The following is a 19,798-nucleotide window of genomic DNA, read 5'->3' on the forward strand; positions in this document are numbered from 1 at the left end:
CTCAGCCTGCAGATGATTTACAGCCATAGGAATGGATGCAACCATGAAGGAGAGGGTCAATAAAAGAAATGTCCAGTGCTGCGAACCTCAATGTAGAGCAGCTTCAACATACAGCAAAGGAACATAATGGGCAACATCTCCAGCCTTTTCCAGAAGAGGAATACAGATTAAAGAAGAAGGAGCATTCCACAAAGGAGAGGCTGATTACATATGTCGCATATGGCTAAGAGGTCAAATGAACACAATGAAGGCAAAAGTGACCACTGGTTTAGTAATATGGCGGGCGGTGGTGAGATAGTCAATGGATTAGGTCTAGGGTGGATGGAAGTCAGAGGGAGTGGAAAAAATATCCGTTTGTTTTTTTTTTTTTTAGAGAAATTTAGCTTAGAAGGAAACCTAAAAATGGCGTGGTTCTTCTACTCCCATGTTTATCAGTTTATTTGTCTTAAGCAATTCCTGCATGTATTACTTTCTTGTAGCTAGTCTGAGAAATTTCCACAAACTTGGCAACTTAAAACAACACAAAATTATCCTTTGATTGTTCTGAGGGCCAGAAGTCTGAAGTCAGTTTCACTGGGCCCAAATCAAGGTATTGGCATTTCGTGCTCCCTCTGGAGACTCCAGGGAAGAGTCTATTCCTTGTCTCTTCTATCTTCAGGTGGCAGCTGGCATTCTTTGGTTTGTGGCCTCGTCACTTGTCTCTGCCTCCATGGGCACATTGCTGTTCTCCTCTTCTCTATGTGTCAACTCTCCTTCTGCCTCTTTCTCATAAGGATACTTGTGATTGCATTATTTCAAGAGGATTGCCCCATCTCAAGATGCCTAACTTAATCATATCTGCAAAGACGACTTGGTTTCCTTAGAGGTGACATGTACAGGTTCCACGTACCTTTCAGGGCCATTATTTGGCTTACTATACTGTCCGACGTCACTAACGCATTCCTGAGATTCTGAAGTTATTTGTAGAGTTGATGATTTGTAAGTTTATCACACTTTTTATTCTGAGATTTCTTGTGATTTAGAAGCGTCTACTAAAATATTTAAATGTAATATGAAATGTAATATAAATATTAAATGTAATATTAAATGTCTTTTTCATAGACAAATCATGATTATTAACTTCTTTTTTTTTTTTTTTTTTTTTTAATTTTTTTTTTTCAACGTTTATTTATTTTTGGGACAGAGAGAGACAGAGCATGAACAGGGGAGGGGCAGAGAGAGAGGGAGACACAGAATCGGAAACAGGCTCCAGGCTCCGAGCCATCAGCCCAGAGCCCGACGCGGGGCTCGAACTCACAGACCGTGAGATCGTGACCTGGCTGAAGTCGGACGCTTAACCGACTGCGCCACCCAGGCGCCCCCATGATTATTAACTTCTAATTAATATTTGAGACAATATATAAACATAACTTTCAAAAATGATTTCAACTAACAGCTAACAACGGGAATGGGCTTTTCTTATTAACATTGCCACTGTTGGGGGGGGTCAATCTTTATGAATTCTAAATAAATAAGAAGTGAATGATTAAAGTGAGTGAGACAGACACACAATACCGTGTGACTGTGTTGATCTCGGTGGTTCCAAATTTATTCCTACAGACATTATTCAAGACGAAAAACTAAATTATTTTAGCCTTAGGTAATTTAATAAAATAATTTATGTGCGAACATCAATAGAGAACCATAAATTATACATGTGTGTGTGGTTTTAAACAGATCCACTTAAATGCCTATATTTGGTGTTAAATGTATGCAGAACTCTGTCTATGTTGTCCTTACATTTAGGCTCCCAACTACTCATCCTTTGGGATACAGTTATTTGGGATTTTCTCCAAGTAGCATTTCTTGCCTCATTCAAAATCATAATTCCCTGTGCCTGAATCTTACCTCGCCCTTCTCATGACTCTGTCTACCCCCCAAAGACTGTATCTTATTATTGCTGGATCCCCATGCACCTGGATTCCACCCCCCCCCCCTCCCGCCTTGGGCAGAGCTGGGTCCTGGCTACTTTGTCCTGTCCACCATTCTTGAGCAGAAGCACCAGCAGAGCTAAGGATCTGCCCAGATTCTCCCTTCACCAGGGCCTTCCCACCCTCCCCACCTCATCCCGCAGACACTCAAGAAAGTACATCTCAGCTGCAGCGTCCTTTTTAATTTAGCAGCCTTCAATCACAAGGACTTTTCACACAATAAAGACTAATTTTTAAACAATAGTCTTTTGTGTATGTACTGCTTTGAAAAAGCAAGTATCTCTCACTTTACTGGCTTTGTTGTGTGTGTGTTTTTTTAAAATTAGCTTGTTTTTGACAAATAATTCACAGATGTAAATGAATTCCACTGAAGCCCAATGCGCTCCTTTCCCCCAGGGCCTCATTCCTAAAACAATTTCCAGACCTTTAAGGAAATACTTTCAAACACTGAAATCAGGGAGAAAATATGACACAATACATATTCAAAGCCTGAACTCCCTTGAGCATTTACTCTTGGGGCCCTGGCCACAGCACCACACCCTTCCCAGGCCTCTGAGAGGCAGCGGAGTGTGGGTGGCTAAGGCAGCCTCCTCTCTGGCTGCTGTGGGGCTTCAGGCCCAGCACACTGCAGACAGCGCCCTGCTCCCAATGTCTGAGCCCCAGTGCCCCACCCACAGCGTATTAGCTGCAAATACCATCGGGTAAATGGTTCAGCCTCTCGGGTTTCTCCCTTCGCTCATCCTTAAAACGACACCATTGAACGGAAGAGTCCACCTGCTAGATTGCTAACAACGTGCTAGGCATCGAAACCTGCTCTTCACATAGATCATCACTTCGTACTCTAAATGAAAACGTCGAACTCTTTCCGTTCTAAGATGGTTCAAAGGTGGAGTTTACCGGTGAGCCCGAGTTGGGAGGGACACAGATTTCCCAGACACTGCTTAGAAACTGTCTTTGCCTACTGTTTCCACACACACTTTTTCCATTTAAATAATTTCAAAAACCCTATTTTCAGAAACCATTTAGCTTCAAAGCTATTTGCTTTAATTGTAGCCAGAGACAAAGTAGAGAGAGGCCGTTTTAGGTCAATGTGGCGCTGCCCGTACCAACACTTTAATCATCAAGCCCATCATTAGATGCGATGTACTCACCACTGGATGGAGTGGGGTTCCTGGAAACATAAATTGCATCTGCTGGGCAAGCATCGCTGCAGCAGTTTTTTGCTGGATCAAATTGTTCCTCCCATTAATTTCTAGTTGAGTTTTTAAATGTGTTGGAGGATGAAGATACTTGCAGTTTTCTCGTGAACAACGGCCCTGTAAAACGAATGTTTTGGTTTTAGGACTGTTAGGAGTAGTTTTCATCTACTGTCAACCATTTCACAATCGCTCCATGTATACAAAGGCAAGGAACCCGTGTGTGAGTGTGGGCGTGTGCGCGTGTGCACGTGCACGCACCCTCCCGGTGGAACATACAACAGACTTGGAACATACAAGGAGTGAATCAGGCATTAGGTGATTATCAATCTTGCTGAAACCTGTTCAGCAGAGAAGCTTCTTGAGATTTTTTTTTTCTGTTGTTCTTTCTAGCGGATTCCCACTCTGACAACAGACTCTAAAGGAATGTGAGGGCTCGGAGGAAAGGCAGACCCTTAGCCTAGGCAGTGTGGAAGGCAAGCAGAGGAACGTATTTATCGGGACTTATCAAAAGGAGTCTTTGAACTTGCTCTGCATTGGTTTGTGCATGACCAAATATGAATAATCATGTACTGAGTGTGTGCAGTGGGGACAGTAATACTAATTCCTTGAAATGTGTGTTCCACATTGGCTGAAGATATCCCTAATTCAAATCATTAAAGGAGACGCAATGGAAGTATAGGAGTGGACATTTCTTAGTAATCGATGCATTAATGAAATCTCCAGGCATAAACTCAGATCATTACCTGCGGCTAATTTGTTTGGTACACAAAAGTGGTTACCCCATGGCCCTGCCCTGTTCCCATGATGACTGTATCAAATGTAGTGTCCGAAGAGTGCTTATGGCTAAAGTAACATTTGGATGTTAAAGTTGGCCCAACAACAACAACAAAAAATAATAATTGGGTGGCAGGTGTGCATAAAACCCGTCTTGGAGAGTAATCGCTGATGCAGGGTTCATACTGAGTTCCCAAGTTTCCAGAAGTACCGATCGAGACAATCATGTTAACGTGTGACTCATGCAATTTCTGGAGAAAGAAGGGCAAATACTCTTTTCTTCTTTACAAGAGCCAACTGGTATGAGTATTATCATTCCCTAAAGAATTAGTCTATTTGCAACCAAGAGAATATGACTTTGTTTACCAGATATAAAAATAATTTTAAACAGCAAGCTTGGTGGATCTGGAGAAACAAATTTGTTTATAGTCATCCTAATTCTAAACATCTGGAGTTCTCACTCTGTCTCCCACTAATTCCGGCTGCACTTTTGACTGTGTTGGTTCCCTCTCCAGTCTGAGCCTTTCCCCACCGCAGTGGAGAGGGGGCAGATGTCGGTCGTGGGCTCAGTCCTAGTGGTCTGTGGTCATCAACCAATGCTGTCCTCAGGCTCTACTATTAGCAGCATTAAAGGTTGTGTCACCCACTGAGTGTAGGACATAGTCAGGTACTGGGGACATCAGAGGGAATTGGTCACATTTCTGCTAATAAAATTCTTTAACAATGGTTATATGTCAGTGTGTCCCCTTGGTCTCAGGCTCATATTGTGAAGGTGTCATGCAGCTTCCTATGTGTGAAATTGCCATCCCCGGTCAACTATTGGAAGGTCTATTGTGAAGACAGATAGACTGAAACCACAATGAAAGAGAATGTAAATCAAAGTGGTCTAGGAATCCCTTTCTTTCTCTCTCCATCTCCTTTTGTTTGCAATTCTGGGGGATAGTTTTTATCCTCACTTCACTTCGCTCTTTGTTTTGTGATGTCCCAGGGTCCCTCCAGCCCTACCAACTTGCTTTAGGTTTCTCTTGGTTTATTTCCCTTTCTGTCCTCCTTGACAATTGCCTGCAAGTTTCTGTTTGCTGAAATCCAGTCCCGAAGAGGCATTCGTATCGGGCCAGCTCCTACCACACAGACGTGTGGCCAGTCTCTGGATTGGCTGCCTCTCTGCCAAGTGCCCACATACACTCCTATCATCTGTGATGGGAGGTGGTTCATGGGATACAGGACGTAGCTGCTGCCCATCGGCAGGGGTGGAGGCGGATTAAACAGAATGATATTTCTCGTACAGAAGAGAACGCACCTCAGGCTCCTCTGTGACAACCTCAATCCACACTCTTTCAGCACAATCATTTGACCTGGAGGCTGACCCCAGCAAGGCTCAGGTATACAGAGTACCTTTACAGGCCTGTGTGCACAGACATACGGCTGGGCCCAATGCGGGGGATTCCGGGAAAGTAGAGTTCCATGGAATGGTGAAAGAATTTGTGACATGTCTACACTTCTACCAGTTTGGCTCTTCGGTGTTGCTCACTCATCTAATTGTCCATTTGACCCACTGGTCTTCTAATGTAATCCTTTGTAGCTACATGTAAAAATTTCGATTAGGCTAGAAAAATATGGTTTTCTTGTAAATGCTATTATCTTTTGATAACAGCCGGGACACTTAAGGAATGGTATAAACCATTTTCAGCCAAGAGAACATGATTTACAACATCAAATTAGTAATTTATTGATGGGACCTTCTTTTTCATGAGAATTAATGTAATTTCCTAGTGTTCTCATTTACACATTCGGAATAAGGCGCATTATTGATCACCCACGTGCCAGGCAATTTATACACGGTTATCTCATTTTCCCCTTACAACAGCTATCATGATCCCATCTTACAAAATAACAAAGGGGTTCACAAATAATTAAGGAACTTTCCCAAGGTCAGCTAATGGGTAAGTAGTAGAGCTGGATTCTAAATTCAGGTCTTCCTGACTCAATTACATCACTATACCAAGCTAGTTCTTGGCAATAGTTAAAATCTAGGAAAGATTAAAATCTAGTGTTATCCTTGATAAAATAACATGGGCACATATATATATAATATAATAGTTAGAATGCATAACACAATTTAACATATAGTAAAATATATATGAGAATTCGGGAATAGAAAAGATTATTTGCCTTGGTCTATTCCTTGGTAGTGGTCTGTCCTTCGGTGGGGGAATAAAGAAATGGTTAAGCTCACGGGCTCTGGAGGCAGACTTCTAGGCACATAACTTGGTTCTGTCCCTCCTCACTGCATAACTTTGAGCAAATTACTTGAATTTCTTGTGCATCAGTTTTTTTAAATCTGTACAATAAAAACAATTGTGTTTTCCTCTAAGGGCTGTTGTGGGATTAAATAAATTAATATATGCACAAGGTTTAGAGGTACATCTTCTTGGTACATGGTAAGCGTTGAGTAAATGTTGTTAATATTACCAAAAAAGAGAAAATATTTACATATGGCATTTTATTTACAATAAGTATGGATCACATTTAATTGCACTGGCTTTTTGGTTCTTCTGTGGAATAGAGTTTTACTTAAAAACTTGATGAAAGCTACTTAATTATGCTTATTCAAGTATTTTATATTTAAATTATTTTCAGTTCTACAGGGTATTTCTGCAAGTACCCATACTTAAAAACACACCCCTGCACCATAGTTCAATCTAGCGTAAATATTTTGAAGCGTGTTGCACCATGGATGTTTGGGGCATACTAACTCAAGAACTGGGAAAATCCAGGCAAAATCTTATTAAAGGATCCTACAGGACTCTAAAATCCTAAAGGAAAAGCTACTGTCAAAACATAACGAGCTATTTGACACAGTAAACAATTTGTAAGGAAGTTTTTGTTAAGGCATACGATTCGTGGGATACGCATCATCGCACAAAAACTGTTGATTATCATAGCAAGTTGTCATAACCGAATGGGAGAGGGCAGCGTGCAGAAATGTAAAGTGTCTTTGTTTGTCATTGTGAAACACAACAGAAGTGTCAAAAGTAATGTCTCCTGATTTTAGTCCAAGAAATAAAGATAAAAATGTCTTGGAAAAGTCTTCCTGTGGCCGCTAGGATGTTTTTTTGTTTTGTTTTGTTTTATTTCAACTCTTCCTCCTTTTTAGTTCTTGGTTAAACACTGTTTCTGAGGAAATGAGAGAGGTAGGGTGCAGCCTCTAGAGAAGGGGACGGTTCGGCTTCTGTGGGATGGAGATCCGAGGATGCCATTGCAGAATCTGTGTGAAGAGTCTTAGGGAAATAAACCTCAGGAGCCCAGGCAAAGGCAGGCAGATGGGCCCATAGGAGGGGCCGATGTGGGGATCAAAGCTCCTGAGACCTTAGCTTCAGGTCGTATGGAAACCATAAGTGGTCTGGATCACATTCACCATTGTTCTTCGTGTACTTTCAAGCTTGGGTCTCATTCATTCATTCAACAAATATTTATTGAGATCCTACTATGTGTGTGCCAGACATTGTGGTAAGCGCAACACCCTGCCTACCTTCCTAACGCCTGCAGTCTAGGGGTGAACAGGGGTACTAACCAAATAACGACACCCATAAATGTATAATTACAGATTGTGATACGTGTTCTGAGGAGAACGCTGAGACAGGAGAGTGGGAGATGGTCAAAATTGAGACAGGTGGGTCAGGGAAGGACGCTGAAGAAGTGACATTTACACTGAGACCCAAAGGATTTGAGAAGGAATGAGGCAAAGGAGTGAGTGGTGCCTGGTGTGTGTGTGTGCATGTGTGTGTGTGTGTGTGTGTGTGTGTGTGTGTGTGTGTTGAGGGGAGAGAATACAAAAGGAGAACCAGAGGAAGAGAATGTGCGAGATGAATGCACATGGGGTGGGGGCGGGGGGAAGGGGCTCGCGTGGTTTCCCGAGGCTGGAGTACAGGAGCGGGTGTGGGTTGGAGCAGGAGTGAGAACCTTTAGAAAACAGGCAGCAAATGGAGCCACGTTAAGGGGTTTGAACTTCATTGCCCCGGAGTTTTTAAGCAGGAGAGTAGCACCATTTTCTACTAGCTACATGCAGAATCTCACCGTGGTTATTGCATTTTATACTTTTTGTTTACTACTTTAATTTTATTATAGTTTGCATTGTCTGGAGACAGCTTATTTTAAAAGAAGAGCAGATTCTGACAGAGTCTACGTAGGGTTTGTGCAGTTTATTTTACCTTCACAATAATCTCTATTCCAGGAATATTTAGATTAGGGAGTAGCGAGTAAAAATTTCAAGCCGAATTAAGTTTATTAAAGTAAGTGACCGTGGAAGATTCTAATACAGAGTATCTGTGTTGATTCTCAGCAGAATGGGGAAAGATGCTAAATAACTATAATCTGTAATTTGGCAGAACAACAGATTGGAGCCATCAGAATTACACGGCCATTACATTACATGGCGTGGGATCGAATAAACGCAGCCTTGGCTAAGAAAAGATTTCAGAATCAGGTCGGTGTGGGGGGGGGGGAGGAAAGTGTAACTGGAAAATGAGATTTTCTAAATGCTTATTTTAAAACAAGTAATTTTTAGAATCTTTTTCTAATATGCTCCTAATTGAAAAAGTCAATTAAAATATGGAAGCCAAAAAGAAAACAGATTAATTAGGAGATTGTTAAAGGGATTAACAATAGGAGTTTTTGCCCACAGGAATAGCTCACAGAACACGTCCCATTAGTTTTCCATGGGAAAGCTATGGATTTTATATATAACAATTCAAACAGTTACGAAGTTCCCTACGGTACATATCACTTGGGAATAATTGGAATCGTGTCTTGGTGTGGGCTGAGCCACGGATCCGCAGACTCTAAAAAGATCCTTTTGGGGGAGAATCATTCCAGGGGAGGTTCGGGAAACACAGCCTGACCTACTGAATTCTGCCTCTTCCAGTTGGGTCCTGGCCACGCCCTGCTTTCAGCACACGGTGGTATTTTCCAGCGAGCGGCCACCTGTAGAATGGCAAGGGCTGACTCTAACCATCGAGGGGAGACGGCATGTGCTCTGAGACTGGCCTCCGGGGATACTCTGAGTCCAGGGGTCTGCCTTGGACCCCAAGGCTGGCCGTGAGAGAGGCTCTCGGATTCCCTTGCATTCCACACGCGTGAGGCTAGCTTAACGGAATCCTGTTGTGACGACAGATTCTCGTCCTGGAGTGACACTCCTGAGACCTGTTCTGTCTCGGAAACCCTTTTGGAGGAGCCGTTTGAACTAGTGGTAAAGGGAACAGACTCTTTCCTGAACTACTTTGGCCCCAAATCCAGCTTTGCTCTTCTTGCCACGGAGCTTGGTGGCCTCCAGTCGCCACATCCGCAAAACAGACATAACAATAGTTCCTACCTCTACACTTTGAGTAAAGATTATGAGTTGATGCCTGTAAAGTGTGTGAACAGTTTCTGGCACCTAGTAAGCCCTCCATAAGTTTTTGATATGATTACTCTTATTATTTTCAGCCTCATCCTCACCCTTATCGTTACTATTACTGTTAACACCGTCATTGCACAGTAGATAAAGATAAATGGAATTAAAAACAACTTCGCTAATCCTACTTTCGTCTCTCCATCCCTTGCTTCTCTCTGGCCTGTCTCCCAAGCTCTTTAACCCTTTGTTATTCTTGTTGTCACAGAACAATGGCCAACACAGGCCATTTCTGTCTTCAGAAGAGCCTCAGATCTGTTTTTCTTTGGTATTTTTCCTGCTGAAACTTGCCAGGGCTGATTGACATGGCATGACTAATCTAGAATCAAAAGCAAATATGCATTATAGTGGGAAAATCCTGACATTCTGGTTGTGGCTTCATCCCCAAATGGCTATACTAACTTTTACAAATCATCATAATGGTCTGTGTCTCCATTTTTTCATCTGTTCAAATGGGGGCCATCGTATTCCCATATCTCAACCCCTTCTGATGGTTGTGACAGCTGGAGAGATAGCAGAAGTTGCTCTGGAAATATCGTAATTTTCTATGCATTGTCTATTCCACATCTATTTCCTCTCGAATGTCCCTAATCTAGTGAAAGGGAAAACTACGGACAGCAACAGTTACAGTAAAGAGTGACACCAGGGACTTCTGTTGGCAACAGCTCCAACGTGTTCGAGAATAGTTGAGAAGTCTATGTGACAGACAAGGCATGAGATGCGCCAACAGAAGTGGCAAATTAAGTCAGGCTGATTAAGTCTAGGAGGATTTATTAAGTACCTACAGTGGTACACAGCTTGAAAGTGAGAAATTCAGTCAGACCACCGTTTGGTTCTTGTGCATAGAAGATGTCCAGCAGACGTTTCCAAGTGACTGAACTGGCCTGACGACCCACCCGCCGCCTCCATTTCCCTACAATTTCAGACCCTTTCCAGGTTTTTTTCAAAGTGGGGAAAAATAAAGGTCTTCATTGATATTTATATTGGGCCATCATTTTTACGGGTCGCTGTCAGGTGGCAAGAGGCTGCATTTAACATTTGGCCTAAACCTTTTCTTCCTTCTGCAGCACATTTCCGGAAGGATATGGGTAAGTAAAAATGTAGGGGAATAAAACGGTTATTCACATCAGGGCCTAATTTATAATGTTAACTATGGGGCTGAAATAGCTGTACTCTAAGGCAAGTGACAGATTAGGCTTTTAAGCTTCTTTTGAATTTAAATAAACTAATTGAACCACATGAGCTCCTTGTATTATTAGTTCCAACTACATAATAGAGCAAATAAAATACAACCACATAAGGACTTTGGAATTAGAGGAAACTGAATTCAGGGAATCGCTATAAGCAAATGATAACCAGAACTTCCATCAAAATGAGCAGTTGCCCAGATCATCAATATTATGAATGAATTTAAAATAAGTACTTTCTGTTTATTAGTGATTTAGTTCAATTTGTACTACAATCTACCTTCTATGGTCCATATATGCAATTCTCTTTTGGTAAAGAGCATAAAACATTGCCCTTATTAAAGACAGATTAAAAAGGGAATATTTATGATCTGATCTTCTCTTTTCTAGGGAGTGTTCCTTTATCTCTCGCTCCCACAGTATGGAGGAAACGTGTGGGAAGATAGAAGGAAGGCTGGAGAAAGTAGCCAGATGGGGAAACGAGGGAAAATCACAAATGCTGATAGGCAGCTACCAACACCTCCAATTTTACCCGCCTTTGCACAGCTACGAGCTGGGAGGAGGAGGGGGAATGAGGAAGCCTGAATCTCACTGGGTAGATGGCTGGCCCAAGTAAAGGTGGTGATGGTAGCATTTTCTTTCCAGAAACTGGCATTGCCTGTCATTCCACTGCTGCACCGGTGGGGTGATATTCAGAGCTCTCCCCCAGTGCTAATGCTTTTTACCTTCCTTAGAGAGTGCTTCAAATGCTTCTGAGTCTTCCCATCTTTAGATATGCATTTAGGACCTTTTATTATGAATAGAGGGCTGGGAAGACCTTAGGGCCATCCCCAGTGTCTCCTCAATAGATTTGTGACTCAGGCTCCATTATGCCAGTGCAACTGCCCTGTTCTTTGTTTGTATTTTTAATTTTTCAATGGAAGTATAATTAACATACAGTGTTATATTAGTTTCAGGTGGACACTGTAGTGATTCAACAATTTGATACATACTTAGTGCTATTAGTCCCCCTTATCTATTTCACCCATCACCCCACTCACCTCACCAGTCTGTTCTCTGTATTCAAGAATCTGTTTTTTGTTTGTCGCTTTTTTTCTTTCTGCCTTTGTTTTGTTTCTTGACTTCCACGTATCGGTGAAATCATACCCTATTTGTTTTCCTCTGACTTACTTTACATGGCATTTTCCCCTCTCAGTACATCCATGTCATTGCAAATGGCAAGATGTCATTCTTTTTTTACGGCTCAGTAATATTCCATTACACATAGACACATCTTCTTCACCCATTCATCTATGGATGGACACTTGGGCTGCTTCCATATCTTGGCTACTATAAATAATGCTGCAACGAACACAGGGGTGCATCTATCTTTTTGAATTCATGTATTTGCTTTCTTTGGGCAAAAACCCAGTAGTAGAATTATTGGATCATATGGTAATTCTATTTTTAATTTTGGGGGGAACCTCCATACAGTTTTCCACAGTGGCTGTTCCAGTTTGCATTCTCACCAACAGTATAAGAGGGTTCCTTTTCTCCACATCCTAACCAACACCTGTTGTTTCTGGTGCTTTTGATTTTAGCTATTCTGACAGGTGTGAGGTGATAGTTCATAGTTGTTTTGATTTGCACTTCCCTGATGATGACTGATGTTGAGCATCTTTTCGTGTGTCTGTTGGCCATCTGGATGTCTTCTATAGAAAAAAATACCTATTCAGGTCCTCTGCTCATTTCTTAAATTGGATGATGATGATGATGATAATGATTATTATTATTTTGGTGTTGAGTTCTGTAAGTTCCTTGTATATTTTGGATATTAACGCCTTATTGGATGCATCATTATTTACAAATATCTTGTCCCATTCAGTAGGTTGCTTTTTTGTTTTGTTGATGGTTTCCTTCATTGTGACAACTGCCTTATTCCTTCAAGCACTATTGGTAAGTGCCATTAAGACCTAATTTTGTGGGGCACCTGGGTGGCTTGGTCAGTTAAGCATCCGACTTCAGCTCAGGTCATGATCTCACGGCCCATGAGTTCCAGCCCTGCTTTGGGCTCTGTGCTGACAGCTCAGAGCCTGGAGCCTACTTCTGATTCTATGTCTCCCTCTTTCTCTACCCTTCCCCTGCTTGCTCTCTCTCTCTCTCTCTCTCTCAGATAAACAAACATTAAAAAAAAAGTCAGAAAAAGACCTAATTTTGTAACCATTTTAAGTAGGCAAAACATAAAAAGTGATGAACGAGGAAGAGAGACAAAGAGGGTTATTTGTTTGTAACTTGCCATTTCAAAGCACGTTGAAATTTTTATTTTCTTAAATGGATTTTGGTTGCCTGTGCAGTTTTAGTTTTCTGGTACCATTTTTGTCATGTATTTGGAAAGAGCTGTTTGTCAGTTTTAATTAAGGAGCCACACCCTGTTTTTACTGGTCTTTCCAGTTCATATGCTAACTGAAAATGTGCCAATTAAGAGACATCAATGAGACTACAAACTGCCCCCGTGTTCTCGAGAGATTTAAGGAAACTAATATCTGGGCATCAGATGCCTTATTTGAAAATTATTTTGTTTAATTGGAAGGTAACTGTCTTTTGTCACAGAGGTACATTGGTTAGTGGGAACTGTGATAAAGTATCAACATAACACAAAACCAGTCTAGTGGTTGTTTAATTCCATGGTGTTTAGATAGGCTAACGTGTATTACCATGTCCATGGGTGAAACAGAAGCTGTATGAAATATTAAATCACAGCAGTAGCATTTTTCCTGTGGGGAAGGGCAAACCTTTCTAGTCTATTTATTATACCTCTCCTGCAAATATCTGCAGTACAGGGACTCTTAGAGAGAGTGCACGTTATCCAATGATTGCCCTTTTTTCTTTTTGATAAATCTTCTTGAGCCCCTTCTATGTGCCAAGCCCTGTGATATGAAATGGGCGACTAACACGATTGACCCATGCCCTGACAGGAGGAATTCAGGGGTGCTGTGTGGACATACTGTAGGGAGCCCCAACTAGTTTAGGGCCCAGGGATCGCTCTAAAGGAAGGGACATTTCACATCTAAACTAAGATCTTTATCAGATTCTCTAGTTGGATGTATGTGGAAGGGGCAAATTAAAACAAGCCAGACTAATTCACAACCACTCGGTGGGAGTTACATTCCTGAGGCCTTAGAAAGGCCTTCGAACAGCACCTGGAGCAAAGTAAATGCTCAGTAAACACTGGCTGCCGTTTTTATCAGCAATTCCAGAAGCTGGCCATTTTTTAAAAAATAAGTGACATCTATCCAAAGGCATAAAACATTATTATACATCTTCATTTTCCTACAGACTTTTCCAGTCTGATTTGTAAAGTGAGTAGTGAATCACCTACCCCCTCGGAGGTCTTCCTGGAATTCAGACACAAAGAGACCATCAGCCATAATGGCTGATGTTTAGGGGGTATGCTCCTGTATAGCTGTGCTATTTATCAAAATGCTGGAAGTTCTTCTGTCCCAGTTTAAAAAGCAGCTGCTGTCCTGCTGCAGTTCACTCCTCTGGTCACTCCAGCCACCCCCCCCCCCAATCCTAGCACCTCCCCCCACCACCCCCGCCCCCCCCCATCCCAGCAATGGAAGTGTTAAATCCTGCACAGCAGGGGGCCTCCCTGAGCCAACTCTGGTGCCACTGACTGGTGGCTACCCACCTGGGAGGTATTTATTTTAAAATATCTCGCATATCACACCTGATTATAAATATACTTGTGACAAAGCTGGAGTGCCCTGATTGCTGGTATTCGGGCTGGGAGGGCTGCCAGGAGGAGGTGGGGGCGGGGTGGGTGAGGAATGGTCTGAGCCTAGGGAAGCGGTGGGCAGCAAGGGAAGATGAGAAAAGACAGCAGGGGAAAGAGGAAGACTGGGGGAAGAAGCCGTGGAAGAAGATGGGAAAGCTAGGGGGCCCTTTCAAGAGTGCGTTCGTTTTTAGCAACACAAGCAGAGAACACTTCTCTCGGGCTGGTCTGCGTTACTTGGTGGCGGGGGACTGGCCTGCGAGCCAAACTGCAGCAGAAGGAAGCGGCACTTTGTTCAGAAAAAAAAAAAAAAAAAAAAAACCGCCTGGGCAGGTGTAGGCATAGCGGCCTGTCCACAGGTGTGGGGCTTATCCAGGCTGTGCCCTGTGGGCACAGCCACATGCCTCCGTTCCTTTATTCACTCGACAAACATTTTGTAGAGCATCTGCTCTATGCCAGAAGCTGGGCTGGAATTACACACAGGGTACTAAGACGTGGTCCCACCCTCCATAAAAATAGCTGAGGCTTATATAACAGCGCGCGCGCGTATCATGCACCAGGCAGCTTTTCGTAGATTACATTCTAATCTTCAATACAAGATCTGAACAGAGGTGCTGTTCATGTTCTCATCTTCTGGGATGAAAGGGAGGCCCAGAGGGGTAAATAACTTCCCAAGGCCACACAGGGAGTAATGGCAGAGCTGGGCGACCAAGGCCGCTCTCTGCAGAGCCACTATTAGGAAACTTGAAGTCCAATAGAAACATTTTTATCACACCTTCAAAAAGCATTCTTGAGACCCAGTAGCTTCTTACAGCTTCATAACATTCTTGTGATCTGGCCCCCTAATTTAAAGGTAAGGAAAATAAAGGAGGCTCAGAAGGTTTGAAGGTACTACCCAACGCCGGGTCAGAGTCAGCCAGGACTAAATTCTGGTCCCAAGTTACTAAAAAGTGTGCCCTCTCCACTGTCCCTGGAGGTCAGTGGAAGAACTACGGTTAACAGTTTTTTGGCCCAACATACGAGAGCTGTGTTTAGGACAGAATTAGCAGCCTCGTGTGGCAATGGACATCAGGGAGGTGACACTGGATGGTCAGTGTTACAGGGTGCATTGTGTCATCCCAGAAGGGTACATTGATGTCTTAAGCCCCTGTACCTAGAATGTGACTTTATTTGGAGATAAGGTCTTTACAGAGGTAATTAGGTTACAATGAGGTCATCAGAGTGGGCTGTACCCCACTTAGACTAGCGTCCTTATGAGAAGCAGAAATTCAGACACAGACACAGGCACAGGGGGAAGATGATGCAGACACAGGGAGAAGTCGGCCATCTCTAAGCCAAGGAGCATCTGAAATGACCAGAAGCTGGGAGAGAGACCTGGAATAGATCCTTCCCTAGTTCTTCAGAGGAAGCATGGCCCCACCACGCATCAAGGACATGCTCCTCGATTTCAGACTTGTAGCCTCCAAAACTGTGACAGCATACATCTCTGTTATTCTAAGCCACCTATTTGGGGTACTTGGTTGAGCGGTCTGAGCAAACTAATACTGTCACCCCTAAGAAATGCTAGATTATGTAGTGTGTCATGAGACCTGAGCCTTTACCAGCAAAACACCCTGCTATCTCCTAACACAAAGATTCGGGTCTGTGAATGTGTCTTCTAACTTTTTTTCATGAACTCGGCTAACAAGATCCCCTTGCCTGATCAAAAATGAACTGTAACAACTCCTAAATCCTTCCCAAGCACAATGATTTTCTACAAGTCAACCTAGCCAGCTTAAATGCTATCAGATTTTTCACATGGAAGATTTAATAGGAGAGATTTATTTTAGTAAAAGACAAAATGTTTCACTAAAGAACTCATTAGTAATGCATAAAGGCCTACTGAGTCTCTGAAGATCCATTTTCAAAGAGAAATGTTGGGATAATTTTTATATCCTGATTACAGAGAAAGACTTGATAAAAATTGTCCTTGATATTAAAATTGCATGGAGTGGGGGTGGTGGGGGGAGAGTCATTCAGTGAAGCAGGAGGGAAGTCAAAGAAAATGTGTAAATTTGGCCGGCATTTTGAAGTTGCTTTTACAAAGGTCGATATGCATTTCTGTGGTCTCAGGAGGTGAGGCCACCTTCGAAGGCAGTTTGATGCACCGAGGATAGATGGTTGAGAAGAGGGTACAGAGGAGAGGCCTGCTGTGTTCAGCTCAGGTTTCCTGTTATTCCCGCCCTTCTGAGCTCCTGACCTGTTCATTCTTTCCCAGGTTCCTAAGACAAATCCTGAACTGAGACTAGGTCTTTGCCCTGGCTGACAACGACTCAGCCTCCCCAGTTTTGATGGCTGCATGGCTGTTCTGGCCCAAGCTCCAACTTTCTGCCTTCCTTTTGACCTTGTTCACTCACTGGGCGACCTCGCTCTCTCATGCTAGATAGGGTAACACAGGCTTTCTCCCTTCACGTCCCGGTTCCAGGCCTGAGAACCTGCCTCCATTCAGGCTCCTTCCCTGACCGGAGCTTTGCTTGGCCTCTGCATCTGGAAAACTCTGCTCCCAGTTTGGGGCCTGTGGTCCACTAGGGACAGCGGCTCCCCATCCACAGACCCACCAAAGATCGTTTTCCTGATTTACCCTCACTGTAACCCAGCCTCAGTAGACAGACACCCTGCTAATTTTTCTCAAGCTCCCTGCTGCTCAGTGTTTCTCCAAAATGTACGGAGGAGGGTAGAATCTTTGAGACAGAACTCTTGGGTTCATGGGAAGCATCTCTTCGATCCAATGGGCAGAACTGTCGTCAGAGCCTGGGGTCCCTTCCGGTCAGATCTAGCCAAACATTGAGATATGACATTACTCCCTCTCCCTCCTGGGTCCTCCCCATACCCAGTTTATGGAAGAAGTATTTTCTCTCAGCAAACCCCAAATGTTCCCCGTCTTTTGCTACTGGTTGGATACTTAAGCTTCTGATAGTCCAGAAACTGCTGGTCAGATTTATGTATAAACTGAATCAATTTATTATTTGAGAGCCTAATGTTTTTTTTTTTTTTAAAGATACTTTCATGATAATAATACTTGGAAACATTTAGTGAATGTAGATATATACTATTATTATCATTATTATTATTACTATAATAGTTATCATAATATAAATGTACATAAGAAAGTTATTATATCCATGCTAGGCACCGTGCTAAGTGCTCACACGCATTGTCTCAGACAGATCTATGAGACACGGAAGTACTGGTAATACCTCCTTGTGACAGATGGGACAACTGAGTCCTGGGGAGATTAATGACCTTGTCATAGGCCATCTAAGTAGCACGAGATAGAACCAGGAGTTCAACCCAGGCAGTGTGACCCTTGAGCCACTGCTCTCAATCACTGCGCTAATCTCACATGTTCATATAATCATGAAAATTATGTCTAGCGGATGCTTATGACATGCCAAGCATGGTGTTAAGTGCTCTGTATGAATGATCTTGTTCATGCTCATAGTAAGCCTCTGCAGTAGGTCTCATTTTTATCCCCATTTTGCAAGTGCGGAAACTAAGGCTCAGAAAGGTTAAGCTACTTGCCCCAGGTCACACAGCTGGGGAAGATCCAAGATTTGAATCTACTTAGCCTGATGCCAAAACTGCCACGCCCTAGGAATATAAATTATTGATTTCTACCATATGCCTGGTATGATGATGCTAGGCCCAAGTGAATACAAAGATGAAAAATAAATTGTTCCTATCTTTGAGAAACTCTAGACACAGAGATTTGCAATGCATATACATATGAAACGAAGAAAGGAAAGAAATCACAGTAATAAGTAATAGTTAAGCCCAGTATTAGCCGGAAGGATCTATGTAATGTTTCATAAATCATACATTCTCACAAATCCAATTAAAGTGACTGAGTACATTTTATAAATATGGTTGAATTTTAATACATCAAACTAATAATTGAAGGGAATAACCAAAGTAGGCCACTCTCAGCACCTCTCCATGTATTAGAACAGCATGATGACCACTCCCAGCCCCAGGAGCTATCCTGTTAGGAGGAGATTGCAAGCTTTCAAAATCAGTAGGTGAGGCCCTTGGATTTCAGGGAGATAAATGGATTATACATGTATCAAGCTATAGTTTAAGAATTATGGAAGGGGGCACCTGGGTGGCTCAGTTGGTTGGGCATCCAACTCTTTATTTCGGCTCAGTTCGTGATCTCCTGGTTCGTGACTTCGAGTCCTGCATGGACTCCTGCCTACAGCTCGGTTCTTGCTTGGGATTCTCTCTCTCTGCCCATGCCCTGCTGGTGGTCTCTCTCAAAATAAATAAATAAACTTAAAAAAAAGAATTATGCACGTATGTTTTAGGCACATATCTATGCTTTGCTTATAGGAAAGGCCGAAAGCCCCAGGGGAGGGCAGTTTCCCCAGGAAGTTTCTACCTCCCTTGGATGACCCCAGTATGATACTTCTGCCAGTACAGGGCACAGAGCTGTTTTTATAGGGCCAGTATTTTCTTCATTTTCATCTACTCAGTTTCACCTAGTTGCTTCCGTGATCAATAAATAAGGACAGTTTCTGGCTCTAGAGCACAGTGAATTTTATGGGACCGTGTGGCATGGATCCTGTGACTGGTGCTTCATCTACTACAAAGCCCCACGTCTCCCACATGGGGTTATCTGGCCCTGGATACATGGCCACTAGGTCTCCTGCATCATGGCTCACTTTTCATTCCCACTGTCACCTTCAGGCTGGTGCAAGCCATTGAATGTGGCCCGATGCTGACAACAGACCGTCATCCACCTCCCCTCCAGCAGCGCTCTTTCACCCAAAACTCACAAATACCCCCGTCTTCATGGAGCTTGGCTTCTATTTGGGACAGACAGGCAATAAGCAGTGAGTATTAGAAGTAAGTACATTATAGAGTAGACTATGCCAAGTTCTGAGGTTGGGGGGGCGGGGAAGTGAGGTCAGCGGTGGGCATGCTGTAGTGGGGTGGGGAGCCTTTTTTAAATTCAGTAGTCTTTTTAAATGAGAAAGTAATTTTGGAGCAAATACCCAAAGGGAGTGGACAGCTGGGCATGGCCTGTGTCTGGGAGAGGCACGTTCTAGGCAGAGAACAACCACTACCAATGCCCCAAGGAGGAAGCATGTTTGGCATGTCTATGGCCAGGGAACCTGGAAGTGTACCAGTACCTGGAGTACGCTGAACCAGGGCACAGCCAAAAAAGACGTTGGAGAAGTAACAGAGGTTTGGTCACGGAGGGCCTTGTAGGCCACTGGAAAGACTTTGCTGACTTTGAAGGGATGGAGATTTTGAGCAGAGGAGTGACATGATCTAACTGACATTTTTGGGAATAGACAGGGGAGCCAGAGTAGTCACGGAGACCAGCTATGCTGTGGCAGTCATCCTGGAGAGGGACCATGATGGTCTAGACCAGGCTGGTGGCAGTGGTGTGAGAAGTGGTGGGTTTCGGTGATGTCTCGAAG

At 43.1% G+C, this 19,798-nt stretch overlaps 1 protein-coding gene and 1 long non-coding RNA gene across 9 annotated transcripts in view; one reads left to right on the forward strand and one right to left on the reverse strand.

The window, feature by feature from the left end:
* MBNL2 (muscleblind like splicing regulator 2) overlaps positions 1-19,798 on the reverse strand; it is a 159,030-nt gene that overhangs the window by 53,541 nt on the left and 85,691 nt on the right. For all 8 annotated transcript variants that reach the window (XM_086709259.1, XM_086709265.1, XM_025924569.2 and 5 more), the window contains exon 3: positions 3,122-3,286. In XM_086709259.1, the coding sequence (XP_086565385.1) occupies positions 3,122-3,286 (165 nt within the window). The remainder of the gene's footprint in view (positions 1-3,121; positions 3,287-19,798) is intronic.
* LOC147584654 (uncharacterized) overlaps positions 1-19,798 on the forward strand; it is a 100,495-nt gene that overhangs the window by 29,984 nt on the left and 50,713 nt on the right. The window lies entirely within an intron of this gene.

This window comes from Puma concolor, chromosome A1, assembly GCF_028749965.1.
Source record: "Puma concolor isolate L17-30 chromosome A1, mPumCon1.1.hap2, whole genome shotgun sequence".
NCBI classification, from domain to species: Eukaryota; Metazoa; Chordata; class Mammalia; order Carnivora; family Felidae; genus Puma; species Puma concolor.